This window comes from Erinaceus europaeus, chromosome 13, assembly GCF_950295315.1.
Source record: "Erinaceus europaeus chromosome 13, mEriEur2.1, whole genome shotgun sequence".
NCBI lineage: Eukaryota > Metazoa > Chordata > Mammalia > Eulipotyphla > Erinaceidae > Erinaceus > Erinaceus europaeus.
This window is the reverse complement of record NC_080174.1, coordinates 10,896,147-10,916,582: the sequence shown is the minus strand read 5'-3', so window position 1 is coordinate 10,916,582 and position 20,436 is coordinate 10,896,147. Positions and strand designations below refer to the sequence as shown.

The 20,436-nt window shown below is 40.7% G+C and overlaps 1 protein-coding gene across 2 annotated transcripts in view; it reads right to left on the bottom strand.

The window, feature by feature from the left end:
- The window catches only part of SYNE1 (spectrin repeat containing nuclear envelope protein 1), a 606,430-nt gene that overhangs the window by 379,336 nt on the left and 206,658 nt on the right, over positions 1–20,436 (bottom strand). For both annotated transcript variants that reach the window (XM_060205315.1, XM_060205316.1), the window contains 6 exons: positions 19,019–19,169; positions 14,201–14,428; positions 13,414–13,512; positions 11,152–11,339; positions 10,423–10,546; positions 4,787–4,953 (listed from right to left, as the gene is read on the bottom strand). In XM_060205315.1, the coding sequence (XP_060061298.1) occupies positions 4,787–4,953; positions 10,423–10,546; positions 11,152–11,339; positions 13,414–13,512; positions 14,201–14,428; positions 19,019–19,169 (957 nt within the window). The remainder of the gene's footprint in view (positions 1–4,786; positions 4,954–10,422; positions 10,547–11,151; positions 11,340–13,413; positions 13,513–14,200; positions 14,429–19,018; positions 19,170–20,436) is intronic.

Genomic DNA, 20,436 nt, shown 5'->3' with positions numbered 1-20,436 from the left:
GAGACACCCACACAACATGAGCTTCTCTCAGCACACAGTAATCCTATGTGGTTGGTGCCAGGGTTCAAATCTGGGTTTAGCATGCTCTAACTATTAAGCTATCTTCCAACTTTATCCTTATTTCCTTCCTTCTTATTTTATTAATGCTGTAACATTTATTTACATAACTATAAAATAAAAGGTGTAATTCCACACCTTTCCCACCACCAGAGTTCTGTGTCCTCATTCCCTCCATTGGAAACTACAGTAGTTCTCCCAAGGCCACAGATATAGGTTGACAATTATTTCTATATCTATCTATCTATCTATCTATCTATCTATCTATCTATCTATCTATCTATCTACCCATCTGTCTATTTATCTATCTGTCTGTCTGTCTATCTCTCTGTATATATTTGCTCATTTTTCCCTATAGTCCTGCCTTCTTTTCTATCTATCTATCTATCTATCTATCTATCTATCTATCTATCTATCTATCTATGTATCTATTTGCTCATTTTTTCCCTATTCCTGCCTTCTTTTCCTTTCCAAGCCACATCTACACCTATTAACACTTCTGAAAGCCCTTTCATTCTTCCTCTTCTCTCTTTGGGCCCTGATAGAATTAGAGTTCAGAGCCCTCTGGTCATCTTCCTCTAACATTTCTCCCCCTCTGGAAGTATGGACCAAAATTCTTTTGGAGGGCTGGAGAAGTTAGAAGTTCTGGCTTTTGTAATTTCTTCTCCACTGGACATGGGCATTGGCAGGTTGATCTATACCCACAGCCTGTTTCTAACAAATGACACTCAATGACTTTACAACTGGGAGAAAGCTTGTCAGATAAAGAAGGGACTACAAAAGCTGGATAAAGGCAAGAGACTGGCTCACTTAGTGATGGCCTTTTTGGTCAATACTAGGCCACCCACTATCTGGGGCCTTAGTCAGGGAATATTTGGATTCCCTCTTATGTATGATGGGCTTAGGCTTCTAGTAGATCCCTTTCTCCATCATTACTTGCTTCCTTCTTTCTCTTTACATTTCAAATTTTCTTTCTCTTTAAAATTAACATGTTGCATCTCTCTTTCCTTTGATGTTTTCGTCCTTCCATTTCTGTATACTACATCAATCAGAGCATACATATCCACTGGAGTATATCTACATACCATCTCAGTCAAACTCTCCTTGTCTCTTTTCTAACCTCTTTTAGTCTTCTAGAATTGGGTTCTTCCTGCCGCCTTTACCTAATGACAATCCATTCTCCAGGTAGCCCTCAGCAATGACTTCAATGCCATCAGAACATTCTCTGACAAAGTTAAACATGGTGGGATTGAGAGGGTCCTATTGTACATAGGAAGGCAAAACTCTCAAACTCTCTTTGCTTTGGTGGCTAAGAGATAATACAAAATCAACTCTCCTGACCTCACCCTACACAGGGTTCTCTATTTCCCCACAATTTCCAGTTTGTTTTTGCTTTAGAGAGTTTGCTCTTTTTTGTTCCCTATTCCTGTATGCTCTGCCCCCAGAGCACAGAATTGGACTTGAATCAGGTATCATATCTCTTGAGAGTCCTTGCTTGATGCCCTAAGGATGCACTGCCCTGAACTACCTGCCAATTATCCTATTTTGTTGATTTCATATAATTTTACACTGCCCAAAACAGTTTCACTTGTTCACTTGTGTGCAGTGTATGTGTTCTCAAATCAGGTGGCATTGTACACACATTACTTCCCATAAAGAACATAGATTCAAGTCCAAGGTCTCCACATGCAGGGATGGAGCTTCACAAGCAGTGAAGCAAGTACTGCAGTTGTCTCTTTGTCTCTCTCCTTCTCTGTCTTCCTCATCCCTCTCAATTTATCTCTTCCCTATCAGATAAAAGAAGAAAGGCTAAAGAAAAAGAAAAAAATTGGCTGCTTGGAGCAGTGGGTTTGTCTTGTTGGCACTGAGCCCCAGGAATAACCTATGTGGCAGTAAAAAGAAAAAAAAATGTAAGTGTTCTTTCCAGTCTCATTCCCCGCAACACCAATCAAAGAAGGGGGGGGCTTTAATAGTTCTGTCTCTACATCTCCAGTGGTGCCAGTCAATCAGTGCTTACACAATGCATGAATGAAATTAATTCTAATAGGTGGACCTGAGGTCAGAATCCTAAATTAGCATTGGATATAATTCCTTAATCAAATATGGAGATGTATTACAATGGCCCATATCCAAAGTTTGACTTCCTAAACAGACCTTTCTGCTTTAATCCTTACACAATATTCTACAGGGATTACATCCCTAAATTATATATTTGAGTGGCTTTATGAATTGTATAATTTTTAAAGCATGTGCCTAGCAGTCAGGGGGGGACTGCCAGGCAGAATTCTTTTTTAAAAGCATATATATTTATTTATTATTGGATAGAGACAGAGAAATTGAGAGGTGAGGGGGAGATAGAGAAGGAAAGAGACAGAGAGACACATGCAGCCGTGCTTCACCACTTGTTCAGCTTTCCCTTACAGGTGGGGACCAGGGGTTTGGACCCAGGGCCTTGTGTACTGTAATGTGTGCACTTAACCAGGTGGGCCACTGCCTGGCCCCTGAATTAGTGTAATTTTTAAAGCTCTTTATTTTTCTTCTTAGTGACAGGGAAAGGACAGATTCTACTCAGCATTAGGAGAAATTATTCCGATTTTACAAAGTTGGCTTCTAATCTTTCCCCTAAAAAAGTTCTCTCCTATCTCTATTTCTACCTCTATCTCTATCTCTGGCTCCAGGGACCTAGGCATGCACAATTTCACCACTCTGACCAAACTGTCTCATCCTCTTCCACTTCTTCCACCTCTTTCTTCTCCTTCTACTTTTACTTCATATATGGGGAAGAGAGACACCATAGCACTATAACTAATCCCGAGCACTGCAAAAACGGTATCATCTGTTTTCCATCTACACCATGCCTCAGCCTCGCGTGAGCTTAATGTGAAGCTTGGCGATATGAGAATCCGGCATGAAGCCCAGCCAGTCTATCTTGGCGTTACTCTTGATCGCACTCTGTCATTTCACGAACATCTCATAAAAACTGCAGCAAAGATGGGCGCGAGGAATAACATCATTGCAAGACTGGCCAGCTCCTCATGGGGCGCGAGCGCTTCCACACTACGATCATCATCTCTGGCATTATGCTATTCCACTGCAGAATACTGTGCGCCAGTATGGTTCCGTAGCCCCCATGCCCACTTGGTCGATTCCAAATTATATTCCTCCATGAGGATAATTTCTGGAACCATCTGTTCCACCCCGGTTCCATGGCTGCCAGTTCTTAGCAACATCGCCCCGCCAGATATTCGTCGGGATGCAGCATCATCTAAGTTCATTTCCCATGTCTACGCTCGACCGGACCTGCCAATATACGCGGATATCTTCGCCCACCCTGTCCAACGCTTGACATCTCGTCACCCAATCTGGTCCCCTACGCCTACACTGAACTTCTCTGTTCCAGTCTCTTGGAAACAGAGTTGGCAGTCAGCTGAGGTCAAGAACAAACACCTCATCACAGACCCCTGCAAGCGTCAACCTGGCTTTGACCTAGCACGTTATGATTGGGCCCTCCTCAATCGCTATCGAACAGGCCATGGCCGGTGCGCCGCTATGTTCCATCGCTGGGGAGCCAGAGACGACCCGAACTGCCCCTGTGGCTACAGACAGACTATGACCCACATAGTCAACGACTGCCACCTCTCCAGATTCAAAGGAGGTCTCGAAACTTTACATCAGGCTCAACCTGATGCTGTTGACTGGCTACGGAAGAAGGGCAAACGCTAGAAGAAGAAGACTATAACTTTCCACGGCACCCAGCACTCACATGATTCTGCGAGGGTCTCAAACCCAAGAGCATGACAAAGTACATTTCCAACCCAGTGAATTATCTTCTAGATCCTCCCTCCTCCCCTCTTAAGTCTATTTTTCTTACTTTTCCATGCTTGCTTTTCTTTATATTCCCATGCTGATCTATGAAATACCCAAGGGGTAGTTTTACTTCATTTTATGACATATGCTTATGTCTACATATATTCATGACTATACACCTACCTATATTCATCTATGCCTTTATCTATATATTGAGAGGGAATATCACGTAGGGCAACATTTTAATTATCTTTTTCCCCGGCACACAAACAGCTTGGATAATGATATTAATACAAACATGAGCAGTCTCACTCTCTTTTTTTTTGTTTTTTTTCCCTCTAGGGTTATTGCTGGGCTCGGTGCCTGCACCATGAATCCACCACTCTTGGAGGCCATTTTTTTCCCCCTTTTTGTTGTCCTTGTTGTTGTAGTCTCATTGTGGTTATAATTATTGCCATTGTTGATGTTGTTTGTTGTTGGATAGAACAGAGAGAAATGGAGAGAAGAGGCAAAGACAGAGGAGGAGAGAAAGATAGACACCTGCAGACCTGCTTCACTGCCTGTGAAGCGACTCCCCTGCAGGTGGGGAGTGGGGGGCTCGAACCGGGATCCTTACGTCGGTCCCTGCGCTTTGAGCCACATGCGCTTAACCCACTGCGCCACGGCCCGACCCCCTCACTCTCTTTAATATGTGCGAGTTTGATCATTTTTCCAAACTATGAGACTAAAATATTTAATTGAGGCTCTTCTTAAATGCTCATTTTTTGAGCACTTTGATTTTAAGATGACAGAGTCATTTTTCCCCCTTGTATAAATATTGCCTGAATAGGTGGGTTAAATAAAAGTGAGAAAGCAGTGCTTCCTTAATGCATATATTCACCATTACAAATGAACAATATTTCAAAGTGTCTTTAAGCCCCACCTTTTACTAATCATCCTCGGCAAGTCTCTCCATCTTTCATCTAACTGCTCCAAATGTAGTCTCATGACTTGCACATCCTCTCTGGACGCCACTGAGAATAGTGCCTCCTTCAGCTGCAAAAGGCTGCTATAGGAAGACGCCTGGGATACAACGTCATCTTGCAGTGCCTGAGAAAAACAGAAAAGAGACAGCTGGACTCTCAGCATGATTGACAACGAACATTTCGCAACAGAGGAGGTTCAGTGGTTCTTGTCAAATGGAGGTCATTAGGACCGTAGCTTGATTTAGAAATGAATCCACTAACCTCTAAGACAACTGCTAAAATGCCACCGGAATCTGAATTCATTACACACACTGAATCATATTAAGTCAGACCAATTTTTAAGCTTGAGGGTTTCTTTTAGCAGGAAGTGAATGAGTCGGTGAAGAGAGAAGAGAAAAAAAGAAAGAAAACTGGGTGTCAAAGGAAAACAAGCATAGCTAACAATAACGGAGATGCAATTTGAGGGGCCAGAACACAGTCTGCAGTTAGACACTACTAAGCTAAATGCAAGAACACCCCGTTTTAAATCAGGAAATGACTCTTGCCTACAGTGAGTGTTGCCTAGGAGAGATGAATGACAAACATGTAGATAATTAACAGCATAACATGGTATTCAACTGGCTCACAGATGTAGCAGGACACATGCTAGCTGTCTGTCAACATATAATCTTGGCTTCCTGCATCAAGTATTTGTAGTTCCCATGTGCAGGGGGGTGACCTCACAAGCACTAAAGCAGGTCTGCAGGTGTCTATCTTTCTCTCCCCCTCTCTGTCTTCCCCTCCTCTTTTTAATTTCTCTCTCTTATCCAGCAGCAGCAACAACAATAACAACAATGAAAAATAAATGGCCACCAGAAGTAGGGGATTCATGGTGTAGGCACGAAGCCCCAGCGACAACCCTGGAGGCAAAAAATAAAGAAAGAATGTTTCCTTTTCATAAATAAAAAATTAAATTGAAAAAAAAGAAAGGAAAAAGAAGAAAGGAAGAAAGAAAGAAAGAAAGAAAGAGAAAAAAAAAAAAGAATCGCCCTTCCTCCTCTAGTGACATGCAAGTGAAATTGCTAAGGCATTAAAGGAAGGAGGACACAGTTTATTAACATTGGGGGGAAAAATGAGGGGGCTGGGCGGTGGCACACCTGGTTGAGTATACATGTTACAGTGTGCAAGGACCCTGGCTGGAGCTCCTGCCCCCACTTGCAGGAGGAAAGCTTCATGAATGGTGAAGGAAGGCTGCAGGTGTCTCTCTATCTCTTTTTCTATCTCCCCCTTCCCTCCAATTTCTGGTTGTCTCTACCCAATAAATATATATATATATATATATATATATATATATATATATATATATATATATACTTTTAAATTGTGAAGCAGAATTGAGACTTAAGATGAGTAGCATAAAAGAAAAAATAAATGTATGAGGCAAGGTCAGGAGGTGAGAAGTTGCTCAAGGAAAGGGAGATACTCTAATGGAGACGCAGCTTGACTGACTGCCTGGAGGAGGGAAAGACAGAAAGAAGTCAACCGTCTCCTCTGGTGCCCTCCAACTATCATAGTACTTATTTTTCTTTTATCTTTGATTCCATTTTATCATGCCTGCAGAAATGTTTACTTTGTTTCTTAATGTCCATGTGGAAACACACAGAAAGAGACGCAGAAGGATACAGGGCGGGGGCGGGAAGGAAAGATAACACAGCATTCATTACCTCGTCATTCACGAAGCTTCTCCTTTGCATGGTGCTCTTTTCATTAAATTTTATTTATTATTTATTTTGGATAGAAACAGGGAGAAATTGAGGGAGGAGTGGGGAAATAGAGAGGGAGGGAGATCAGAGACACCTGCAGCCCTGCTTCACCCATCGTGAAGTTTTCTCCCTGCAGGTAGGGGCTGGGGGCTTGAACCTAGGTCCTTGTGCACTGTAATGAGTGTGCTCAGCCAGGTGTTCCACTGTCTGGCCCCTATATGGTGCTCTTGTGTAGAGATGGGGTTCAAAATCAGGTACTCTTCTGAGTACAAAGTATACTCTATCCTTTCAGCTACTTTCCTGCCCCAAACACTTATTTTTCATACGGAAATAAGTAGGAAAACAGTTTTTAAATAAATAAGTGGAAAAGAAAACTTTTTTTTTAAAAAAGTTTGTTTATTTGTTTTTTTATTATTGGCTACAGACAGAGAGAAATTGAGAGGGAAAAGAGATAGAAAGGGAGAGAGGCAGACACACCTGAAGCCCTGCTTTACTACCCTTGCAGGTGGGACCAGGAGTTAAAACCTCTGTCCATGAACACTGCAAAGCATGCACTCAACCTGGTGCACCAGCCCCTGGCCCCAAGAACTGCCTCCCCAACCCCCACCCTTTTTAAATGATAGGTTGGTGTCCTTTCAAAAACAAGGCCCTGTGACTTATCTTAGAATGCCTCACTCTGGACTGACTAAGAGGGTTAAGGACCAGGTAAGGGATTGAAGTTTAAAGTTTACCCTCAGGGCAGGTAACAGTCACCAGAGACTTCGAAGAAGGAACTTTCTGGAAAGTTAATGAACATCGAATTCTGATCATCTGAGAAGATAGGATAACTTGGAGTATGGGAAACCCTCAAAATCAAGGAAGGAGAAAATTTGAAAATGGGTTTAGATGCAAGATTTATTCTGATGAAATGACTGTCGGGATAGCCCCAGTCTCCAAAAGGGAGGCCGGAGTATCCTGCACTCCCACTCGAAAAAGACTGGTCCTGAAATGAGTGCAGCCTGCAATGTTCCTCTGATATGACCATGAGCTATAAGCTCAGACCAACAGGGACTCAGAGGTTACACAGCAATACATTGTCACTCACGAAGCTTCTTTTTTGCATGGTGCTCTTTTCATTAAATTTTATTTATTATTTATTTTAAATAGAAACAAAGGGAAATTGAGGGAGGAGTGGGGAAATAGGGAGAGAGAAACAGAAATAGGGAGAGAGTCTGGTGCTAAATATAAATATATATATGTAATATATATTACATATGTATATATAAATATATGGTCCCTGGAATATGTGGATGGAGGTAAATAGTTAATTTTAGCCATAGAATTTTTTTTGTAAAAATGGGAACTACTCCTTGCCCTAATTCAACTTTCTAGCCCTTTTCTCTACCCTGATACCATTCTCTCTCTCAAATAATATTCTTATCCAGCCTCAGGCTAGCTACCAAACTTAAGCAACACTACCATAGCTGTGTGTGCCCCCAGGAACATACCTACAAGGGTTTGCCTAGCTTTCTTCTTCCCTAAAATTCCCAATATCATCTGCTCTGATCCTAATTTTTGGTTCCTGTTCATTAATCTTTTTTTTTTCCATTAACCATTTTGTCTCAACATAGGTCATGCCACCTTCCAGACACCAAGTTACAGATGCTACTATGACTCCATCCTAACTTCTCTGGGCAGACAGCCTCACCAATGTGTCCTGGACCTTCAAATCTCCAGAGTTCTGACCCACTAGGGAAAGATAGAAATAGGCTGGGGTTATGGATCAACCTGTCAATGTCCATGCTCAGTGGAGAAGCAATTATAGAAACCAGCTCTCCAAAATTCTGTTCCCCATAGACAACCGTGATCCATACTCCCAGCGGGGGAGAAGTGACAGGAGGAAGGTAAGAGGGCTCTGAACTCTAGCTCCATCAGCACCCAGAGAGAGAGAGAGAGAGAGAGAGAGAGAAGGGAAAGGAGAGGGACATATGGAGGTAGCCATGATGTCATAAGTGGCTTAGAGGGGAAGAAAGGAGTGGATCAGAAAAAAAGGGGGGGGGTGAGCAGTTATGTATAAATATGGACAGATAGTTGGAGAGAAGATGGTTGGCCCATGTCTACAACTTTAGGGGAACTGTGGTGGATTGCAGTGGGGAGAGTGAAGATTCAGAACTCTGTTGGTGGGAGTGGTGTAGATTCAAACCCCTGTTGACATGTAATTCTGTAATATAAAAATAAATAAATAAATAAAAATGAAAAGAGATATTTTGATGGAGTTAACTAATGGATTGATTGATTGATGCTGAGCCCTCCTCAGGAGCTCACACAGGTATGATTTAATCACTCCCAGGCCAATTTTTTGATTCAGTGAGAAAGACAGAGAGGATGGACATGACAGCCCAAAGGCTTCCCCTGGTGGTTCAGCACTCTTAAGTGGTGCTGGGGTATGAATCCTTGCCTCATTGATGGCAAGAATACAGGAGCCTTTAAGAATATAGGAACCTTTAAGTAAAATGAACCAATTCCCATTTAGACATTTGATAAGAGGTGATGGGTGAGAGCTGGGGTGTGAGTCAATTATGTAGTAAATCTCTACTCAGAATCAAGTTTTTGCCTACTGAATTCTGGTACAGGCAGTATCAGTTAAAATAAATTAAATGATCTCCAGAAATCAGCAGCACTGACTGTGGCTTCAGTAAAGCCTATACTTCTTTTTAAGCTGAGAAAGTGACTTCTTGGAAGATATGGAAATGGAGCATTTTTTAATCATTTGCATTTGTACTCATGCATTTTTTTCCTTGCTAAAAAAAAAGTCACTATTGCCACTTCTTTCTACATCATATTCTTTCTCTCTTAAAAATCTGCATATCACAGGGCCTGGTGGTAGTGCACCTGGTTAATCACACACCTGACAGTGTGCAAGGACGCAGGTTCAAGCCCCTGGTCCCCACCTGAAGGGGAAAAACTTTCACAAGTGGTGAAGCAGAGCTGCAGGTGTCTGTCTCTCACTTTCTCTCTCTCACTCTCTATCCCCCTCTCCCCTCAATTCCTCTCTGTTTCTATCCAATAAATAAATAAATAAATAAATGCTTTTTAAAAACCTATCACCAAAATTCATATAAATACAAAAGTAGAACAGAAATCTTGGCTGCTGAAGTTCAGACATGATTATTGGCTAGTCAACCTTGTTTTATCTACATTTCTATCTCCTTTCTCCTGTACTCTCCTCATGGATGATCTGTAATCACACGTTCAACACTGTGTTGCAGGAGTTTCTGATGCATAGTGGAAACTGATCATCACAAAGTGTGACTTCTCTTGGCTCATTTTCTTTCTGTTGGGATCACAGTACAATAAAGCAGAAGTGTAGGTGGACAGAGGACATTTTTACTTTCTTTCTCACTCTCACTTTTTAAGAATAATTAATTATTAACAGGATTTTAAGATAACAGGGGTCCAATTCCATACCGTTCGTTAACTCCACCAGAGCTCTCTGTTCCATCCCCTTCATTGGAAGCTTCCCTATTTTTTATCCCTCTGGGAATATGGACCATAGTTCTTTTGGGGGTGCAGAAGGTGGAAAGTCTGGCTTCTGTAATTGCTTCTCCACTGGACATGGACATCGGCAGGCCAATTTATACCCCACCTCTCTCTCATTTTTAAATACAGTGACAAAGAGAGAATGAAGGAGTAAAAACAGACCACAGCAAAGAAGCTTTCTTCAGTGCAGTCAGGGCCAGGGCGAAACCTGGATCATATATGACAAAAGCAGCAGCAGCAGCACAATATCCAAATGAATTCCTGCTTTTTTTTTTTCTTGCCACCACACAAAGAGCATGCCACCTTCCTTGTTCACAGTTCCTTGAACTTGCCTGTGTTAACTGAAGCTCACTCTCCACTTTGGCTCTGTCTGCAGAAATGTCCATTTTGGAGGAACTGGCTATGGCCTCACACCGCTCTAACCAGGTCATAAAAGTCGACAGTTCTTTCTCTAGCCTAAAGATAACAGAGACAGGAAACAAAGTCACTCAAGGTGCCCAGAAAGTGTAGAAGTAAGATCAGTGTTGTTTGTCCTCTTTTTGAGTTGTTACTTATAACATGTCCACCCCTGCTTTCCAGCTGTATGTAGGAAATAAAGAAAAAACACAAAAGAACATAGTCAAAGGGAATCAAGTCCTTAGACTGAGATTGCTGAACTGAGGTCACTAAGGAGGGAGAGGAGAAGAGGCATCATAAGAGAGGCTAAGCCTTTATACTCATAACAGTATAAAGGCTCTAGTAGGTTTTGGTGGAGGTGCATAGATATTTACTGCTGGGAACAGTATGAAAGAGAGATGAAATTACATCCCTAAAACATGACGTTGTATAAACCAACATTATCCTGATACTTTTTCAGATGCGCATACTAGAAGACCAAACTTTCTAAAGCTAGAGCATCCATCATTGACCACTCGAATTAATACAACCTTGGTTTGTATTAATTGAGACATGAGATGACCCATTTTTATGACTAAGATAATTCTCTCCCATTATCCTCAGCACTTCCTATGTCAGAGAAGGTTCTAGAACCCTGCCTATGACTCAGAAGACAGGCTACTCACCTCTGCCAGTGAGCAAGCAGCTTATCCAGTGTTGTCTGTCTCTCCTTAGCCAGGCTCAGCATCCCTTCATATGTCTGCTGCAGGGTCTCTGCCTCCTGCACAGAGGACTGTCTCTTGGGGACTTTCCAAGCACTGGCTGAGAAAGCAGCTACAGTGCTGGCCAGAGACTCTAGTGCCTGGCAGATATCCTGGAGAGGACAGAGGAGCAGTGGTCAAAAGCAAGGCCCAGGATTCTCTTTGAGATCCTTCACCCCCCAAATGGCCCTCCCCATCCGAAATAGACAACATTCAAAATGCTACGAAAATATTCTTGTTCTTGAATTTCAACAAAATGTACTAAGTAAGGAGAAAGGTACTTTATGTATATGAAAAGGTGAGAAAGGAATCTCTTCTCTCAAATTAAATTTAAAAAGCATACTGCCATATAGTTATTTAAATTTAAAAAAAATTATCTTTATTTATTGGATAGAGACCATCAGAAATTGAGAGGGGAGGAGAAAGAAGATAGAGTGGAAGAGAGGCAGAGAGACAGAGAGATGCCTGCAGCACTGCATCACCACTCACAAAGCATTCCCCCTGTAGGTGGGGACCCGTGGCTCGAACCCAGGGCCTTGTCCATTGTAACACGTGTGCTCAACCAGGTGTGCCATCACCTAGCCATTCTAGATTGATATTTTTAATTTTAATTTTTATTTTTATTGATATTTTTAATTTTTAATTATGTTAACTGTTGATTTTATGACAACTATGTGAATATTGAAAAAACCTAGTCCCAATTTAAAAGAGCTTCATGTAGCTTTCTATAATCTCTGTAAAGAATACATGAGGGTTGGGAGCAAGTGGTGGCTCACCCAGTTAAACACACACATGATCATACTCAAGAACCTAAGTTCGAGCCCCCACTCCCCACCTACAGAGGGAATACTTCACAAATGGTGAAGCAGGTCTGCAGGTGTCTCTCTTTCTCTCTTCCTTTTTATCTCCCCCCCTCAATTTCTCTCTTCCCTGTCAAATAAAATGGAGAGTTAGAAAAAAAAAGGAAAAAAATGGCCTTGGAGCAGTGTATTTGTAGTATTAGTACTGAGCTCCATAGATAACCGTGGTGGCAAAATTTTTTTTAAATGAATTAAAAATAATAAAAAGAATACACAGAAGGCAGTGAAAATAGCATAATGGTTATGCATAAAGGCTTCCATGTTTGAGGCTTCAGTGTCCCAGGTTCAATTCTTTGCACCACTTTAAGCCAGAGCTGAGCAGTGCTCTGGTAATAAACAAACAAACAAAATTTGTAGGTCAAGTTCTCAATGAGATAGCAACTAGCAGGAATCAGTAGTAATGATAAGAAGAAGGTTATTTTGGAATGAGGCAGATGCTGTGTGTTCATGATTTCTACCATCTCATTTCATCTCGATGAGACCCCTAAGAAGCCTGCTCTTTAATCGTCCTATGTTCCAGAGGAGAAGAACAAGATGGACAGTGAGACCCTGCACTAGGAAATCTAGACATCAGGCAATAGTAAGTTGTGCTACAGCTACAGCCCCTTTCTCCACACTTAGGCTGAGTGTGTATGTATATGTCCGACAGAGACATGCAGAGACAATGCAGCAAATTGGAGTGCTAAAGTCTCCTTTAATGTGGTGGGGGCTACACTTGAGCCCGAGTCATGTACATGGCAAAGCAGAGAACAACCCAAGTGAGTTATGTCACATGTCATACATCTGTACATGTAGATGAATACGCAGGTTGATGAAAGCTTTTATGTGCAATGTTCTGTGTTGTAGTAAAAAAAAAAAAGACTAGCAAGTTTTGGGAGGTGGGGCTATGGAGCAGCTGCAGCTGTGTTTCTCTCTTCTCCTCTCCTGGGGTGGGGTGGAGAATACAGGTCCAAAAAGGATGACAGAGGACCTAGTGGGGGTTGTATTGTTATATGGAAAACTGGGAAGTGTTATGCATGTACAAACTATTGTATTTACTATCTAATATAAAACATTAATTTTTCAATAAAGAAATTAAAATAAGGCAGACTAGCAAGTTTTAAACGAACACGAGTCTAGAATACATTTTAGCGGCTCTGTATTTGCACACTGATTTGTTATTATAATAAGCAAATGCATTTGATCTGGAAAATTCCTTGAGCCACACTAAACTCTTTTGCATGTAAACTTTCACCAAAATATTTTCTGTTTTATTTTCAAGAATTGATATAATGTATCCGATTTCCCAGTTGACAAAATAAGCAGGAGTGGTGAGCCATGCTCTTACCATGTGTTCTTGGAGAACCACGTATGTTTCTGTAGCTGAAGAACATATTTTAATTGGATCAGCAAGTTTCTCTTCAAACTCAGTCATAGACTTCTGGATCTAAAACATCAGAGAAATTAATGTTGGAAAACTTCTCTACCAGAACACCAAAGGTTATTGGGGAGGCCACATGTATTTATTTGGAATAATTTCTTTTTCTTTCCCCACCCCTGGAACAATTTCTAAGGATGATAAAACAGTTTTCATAAAATCTATAGTGTCTGGATAGGAGACAATGTGAAAAAAAATTCCATAAATTGAAGGGAATGTAGTCTTGATGTGTAGTGGAGCACTGTGTAAACTCATGACTTATAATAATAACTATATATTCTCAAAATACAATTATATAGTCATTCTATTTGCTTTTTATAATTATAGTTATATTTATTTATTACTGTATATTTTCACTATGAATAATTATAAACCTTAGGGAACTTGACAGGTGACTGGCCAATATGTCTCTCCCTCATTCTACCCTTTCTGGATTGTACAGAATTTCCTACACAGGCACAGTTAAACAGGCCACTTTAGTTTTGTTTTTATTTATTTTTTCTAGATTTTATTTATTTACTAATGAGAAAGACAGGAGGAGATAGAGAAAGAACTAGGTATCACTCTAGTACATGTGCTGTCAGGGATTGAATTTAGGATCTCATGCTTGACAGTCTAATGCTTTATCCACTGTGCCACCTCCTGGACCACAAACATCTCACTTCAGCATGCACGGATTAATTAATTTTTTTTTTACCTTGTTGAGAGTCTCTTCAAACTTTTGCTGCTGAGCTAACTGTCCCAGGACTGTTCCTTCCAGACACTGTGCATGCTCGCGGAGTTCTTCCCAATATCTCCTTATTTGTGTCAGCTTGGCTTTGATCCTAGCAGATTCTCCAGTGGTAACAAATTGAGAAAAAGACTGAGCTTCTTCTTCCAGCTCTGTAATACTGCAGATCTTACTTTCTATTTCCTGAATCATGACCTAATATTTAAAACAAGAAAAACAACACCACAAGGCTGAGCAAGTTTTCCTCCCTGCAGTTGTATGCAGGCAATGTTTCATAGTTGATACTGTAGCAGAGTCAGGTTCTCAGAGAGCAGTTCTGAACAACCACCATGCATTGCCTGGCTTCGTGGAAAGGATAGATATGCAGATAGTATCTGAAATATTGGTGTTGCTTGTGTTTGCTGAGTAGTAGCAAGGAAAGAGAAGAAGTTACTCCTATTTTTAGTGAAGCAAATAGGGAGATGTCCCTGGAACTCTCCCAACCTCTCAGAAGGTTCACAGACTTCTCTGTTTATCATATGAAGCAAGCCTTCTAACCACCTGCTCTGACACAGCAATGTTCTGGTACCTCTTAGATATGCCAATAGTGACATTCACTCAATTTCTTTGAGAGTGGAGTATTTGCATTTTACCAAAGGCAATGTTCTTCTGATTCTACTCTGACCTAAACTTTTCCCAAAAGTTTCCAAACATGTATTTCATTGGGATCATTTAGTCCCATCTTCAGAGACTCAGATTCACTGGGTCAAAGGTGAAACCAAGACCTTGTCTTTCTAAGTGTCCCAGGTGAGGACGTGTTGCTGTTCCTGGAGTAGCACTCTGAACCAAGCCCTCACTTATTAGCTCTGCGGTCTGCAGCAGAGAGCCAGCCTGCTCCCTCACAGGAAGACATTTACATCAGTCAAAACAAGATAAATACTGAAAGTCAATGAAGTATGTGTGCCTATGGGCTTGTGTTGGGAGTAGGGTGACCTCATGAACATGGAAGCTTACTTGTGTATAAGAGGATGGACTTTATTTATCCAGGAAGAAAAAAGAGCAAATGATCCAATAAAAAAGTAGTTTAAAAATTCAGCCAAAGTGAGAGTCGGGCAGTAGCGCAATGGGTTAAGCGCAGGTGGCGCAAAGCGCAAGGACTGCCGTAAGGATCCTGATTCAAGCCCCTGGCCCCCCACCAGTAGGGGAGTCGCTTCACAGGCCGTGAAGCAGGTCTGCAGGTGTCCATCTTTCTCTCCCCCTCTCTGTCTTCCCCTCCTCTCTCCATTTCTCTATCCTGTCCAACAATGACAACATCAGTAACAACAACAACAACAACAAAACAACAAGGGCAACAAAAGGGAATAAATAAATAAGTTAATATTAAAAAAAAAAGAAGAAGAAAGAACTTACACCATGCCAGGCAAGCAACATTTGCTTTTATTTTGCATATGCCTCGGTAGAGGGGCATACCTGATAAATAGACTTTGTTTTAGCATTACAGTCTTTTCTTAGTTTGTTTCTTTATAAATGATAGCTTTAAGAAAATTGCTTTTTTGGGGCTGGGCGATAGTACAGCGGGTTAAGCACACATGGCACCAAGTGCAAGGACTAGCATAAGGATCCCGGTTCGAACCCCTGGTTCCCCACCTGCAGGGGGCTCCCTTCACAAGCGGTGAAGCAGGTCTGCAGGTATCTGTCTTTCTCTCCCCGTCTTCCCCTCCTCTTTCTGTCCTATCCAACAATCATGACAGCAATAACAATAATAATAACCACAACAATGTAGAACAACAAGGGCAACAAAAGGGAAAAAAATGGCCTCCAGGAGCAGTGGATTCGTAGTGCAGGCACCAAACTCTAGCAATAACCCTGCTGGAGACAAAAAAAGAAAAGAAAATTGCTTCTTAATTTAACAAAAACACTGAGTGTCACCTATGTGCCAGTAATTGTTCTCAAAAATTGTGCTCAAACATCTCACTTCAATCTTAGTTAAAAGCACAGTTTTGAGTTTGGAGTTACATCATCGGCAAATTTAAAAATGCAACCATTTAAACAATGATATTGTTGATTTTGGCAAAAAAATAAGGGTAATTTAGTCTGTGAAGACAGATGGTGAACCCAGAATATGCTGTTATTATTCATTAATAATCTAGTAGGTGGAATAAACCAGCTAATCTTAAGGAGTATGTACTGAAGAACAAAAGACATCTGTTTATAGTATGTATCTTCACAATGCAAATGTTTCACTGATTTCAACCTAAGGTTTCTTTAAAGTGAAACACTTGGACACATGCTTCCTTATTTTTATATAATCTTTTGGAAGTAGACTTGGAAATAGAACATAAACCCCTTAGATCAAATCTCACAATCGAGTGCATTCTAATCTATCTTTGTTTATGCCTAAAAATGTTTTTCTGCTATTCACACTCAATCTATTCTGGCTTTTTAGAATATACACTGGGCATATCAAGCTCTCCTTCTAGTCTGATGGCATGGGAATCTAGAATGTAATGTTTATATCTCTGAAAATATGCATTTTGTTTCCTAGAGAGGAACTATGAAGTGACATTTGGCCAATGATATACTGTGAAAGTTCTGTGGGAAAAGTTTGACTAACACATTATAGAAATGTCTTTAAAAAGGGTGTCACTAAAGTAAATGTATGATGGAAATATCAGATAGAAATTCTTTATATAAAAAAGAAATTCCTTATGATGGGTATAGAACATTTAAAAGAGTGTGTCAAATATTTTTGAAAGAGGAAATTGTTGAGGCAGAACCATGTGAATGTGCTATTGTAGCAATTTTACGAAAATGGTTACATGACATTTAAAGTCTAAAGATGAAAAATATTTCATGAATATTTTAGTGCCTTGGAATCTATTTTTCTTTGTAGATCACCGAAGACATAAACAAGCTGTTTATACCACAATCTATGTTGCTGCCTTGATTAAAAAAGACGTGGGGGGGAAGCAAAGACATTCTGCACAGCACGTAACGCTGGCTAAGCATCGCAGCGCCCTCCCACCATGCACATGCTGATGCCTGGCTATGCGTCATCATGTGAAATGTTCTCTCACCTTGATATTTATTTTGCTAAATTTAATTGAATGAAATGGCAGAGGGTTTTCCCGTTCCAGAAACAGAGCTGAGATAGAAAAAAAAAAAAGCTGGGGTTTGACAGTGTGCTGCCTGCAATTGTATAAAAGAGTGAAACCCAGATATTTGGAAGTCACTTCTTTCTTAACTTGCTGAATGAAGAGGATGTTGATCAACTATGCACCTGGTTGTAGTAAAGCTGGGAGAGCTCTAGTATCAGAGTTATCTTCAACCCATGCCCCCAAAGTCATCATCAACATTCCATCCCAGGGATCCGGGGCAGAGGATCTCACCATTGCTTCCTGGAACCTCACCTCTCCAGAGGTCTACCCCACTAGAGAAAGACAGAAACAGACTGAAGGTATGGATCCACCCTGTTCAACGCTTGACGTCTCGTCACCCAATCTGGTTTCCTACGCCTACACTGAACTTCTCTGTTCCAGACTCTTGGAAACAGAGTTGGCAGTCAGCTGAGGTCAAGAACAAACACCTCATCACAGACCCCTGCAAGCGTCAACCGGCTTTGACCTAGCACATTATGATTGGGCCCTCCTCAATCGCTATCGAACAGGCCATGGCCGGTGCGACACTATGTTCCATCGCTGGGGAGCCAGAGACGACCCCGAACTGCCCCTGTGGCTCCAGACAGACTATGACCCACATAGTCAATGACTGCCACCTCTCCAGATTCAAAGGTCTCGAAACCTTACATCAGGCTCAACCTGACACTGTTGACTGGCTACGGAAGAAGGGCAAATGCTAGAAGAAGAAGAAGTGGAGAAGCAATTAAAGAAACCAGAACTCCTACCTTTTACATTCAAATTTTTTTTTTTTTTTTAGTTTATATTCCCAGAGGAATAAACAATAGGGAAGTTTCCAATGGAGGGGATGGGACACAGAACTCTAGTAGTGGGAACTGTATGGAATCACACTCCTATCACAATTATTTCCCATACAATCTTTTAAATCAATATCAAATAACTAATAAAAAAATCACAAAGAAAGTCATCGTGAACAAAAGCTTCACTACAGAAAGAAATTTCTCCAACATCTCCTTATGGTGAATAAGCATGAATGCCCCCAATACTTGAGCTATCCATTAGGATTAGTTCTTTTTACAATTTTTAAAAATTATCTTTATTTATTTATTGAACAGAGACAGCAAGAAATTGAGAGGGTAAGGGAAACAGAGAAGGAGAAAGACAGAGAAACACTTGCAACACTGCTCAACCATTTACAAAGCTTTCCCCCTGCAGGTGGGGACTGAGGGCTAGAACCTGTGTCCTTGTTCATAGAAACATGTGTGCTCAACCAGGTGCGCCAACACCCGGCCCGGGAAATAGTTCTTATAAAGTCGAGCTGTAAATAATAGCTACCCCTCATGTTTCCTAAATGAATCATCAGAGCACTCCAACAAGGTCAACTGACAATCAAGGAAAGAAGTAATGTAATCATAAAACCAATTTTAATGATATTTCACACAATATTGACTGTGAATGCATAATAAGACAATATCGATACATAATTCCACCCACAGAGCATTGTCAGTCAAGACTTCTTTGATCAGAATTTTGTGTGAATTTGATTTTAATAGAGTAACATAACAATGAAAGGAGTTTTTTTTTTCCCCTGGGGTCAAAGAGTATTTGACATATGGCCAGAAAGAAAAAGCTAGCTACGGATCATAAATGTAACGTGTGAGCAGATCACCTTGATTTGGTTGATTTGCACATCCATGGCAGATGAAGAAGTGTCCAAGTTATTAAGTTCATTTTCTTTTTCAGTTATCCAGGCAGACAAGGTCTCAAAATGATTCCCAAATTCATCCCATTTGTTTTTCACCATTTCCATGGTTTTAATACTAAAATTAACCAAATGTGGTAAATAAGATACAGTATTTGAAAAGAAAACAGCAAAGCAGTTTCCCTTAAGCCACTAGGTGAATAGGTGGGAAGACATTTGTAACCATTTCAAAGCTCTGTGAATGGGAAAAAGGAATGCACATTGATTCTGAGTCCTCTTTTCTCTGAAAACAAACACTTAGCAATGTAGCTTCTAAACTAAGTGATGAATGAAACTCTGCCTTGGCAGGCTTTTGCTGAATCCAGTGGGGCTTATCAACAGGGTTGGACTTGTTCAGCTGGGAATACAACCAGCAGATGCCAAGGCTTATTTTAATAAAACTACTTGCATAAGATCCCCCACACATGCAGTTTTTAGCGCTTCTACTTCTGTTGACATGTTCTTCCTCCCTCTTGGCTAAGAAAGCTGTGGTATACAGACATAATGGACTACTACTCAGCTGTTAAGAATGATGAAGTTACCTTCTTCACCTCATCTGGTATGGGGCTTGCAGGAATTATGTTAAGTGAGATAAGCCACAAAGAGAAGGATGAATATGGGATGATCTTGCTTATGGGCAGACTTTAAGAAATAAGAACAGAAAGCGGAACCACAAAGTAAAACTTGGGATTGGTTGAATGTATTGCATCAAAGCAAAGGACTCTGGGGAAGGAGGACAGGGATAGGGATTGGGCAGAAGGGGATTTCAGCTCCTGGTACATGATAATGGAAAAGGTCTTAAGCTGGGGATGAGTGTTTGGCAGACACCTATTATGGCAAGATGAACTGGACCCATCTGCCAACAACTGCTATAAACCATTAACCTCCCAATAATGATGATGATGATGATAATAATAATAATAACAATAACAGAGACCATAGTGATGCTTTATGGTCAAAGATTTTTTTTTGTACTATATATCTTTGTGAATCAAGATAGAGCCAGTGACTTGAATAATCCAATGCTATCATGCAAGAACTGTCTCTACCATTATTAGAGCAAACCTGACATTTCTAAATTGCACTTCAGCTCTCTTGAGATACTCTGTAGGGTTTGGATGGTCTTAATTCCAAAAAAAAATTCTGATAAATTCTTTCTTATGAGCACGCTCACTTTTCCTGGACAAATTATGGGTTTTATCAGTAGCTTTCAGCTATAGATTGTCAGTATTAGCTATGTGTATATATAACCATGTGACTGTTATGGCTTGCAGTTTAGAAAAAAGACGAAGAAACTAACAGTGTTATCATTGAATTGATTAATTCTTGGGTCAAAAATAAAAAGC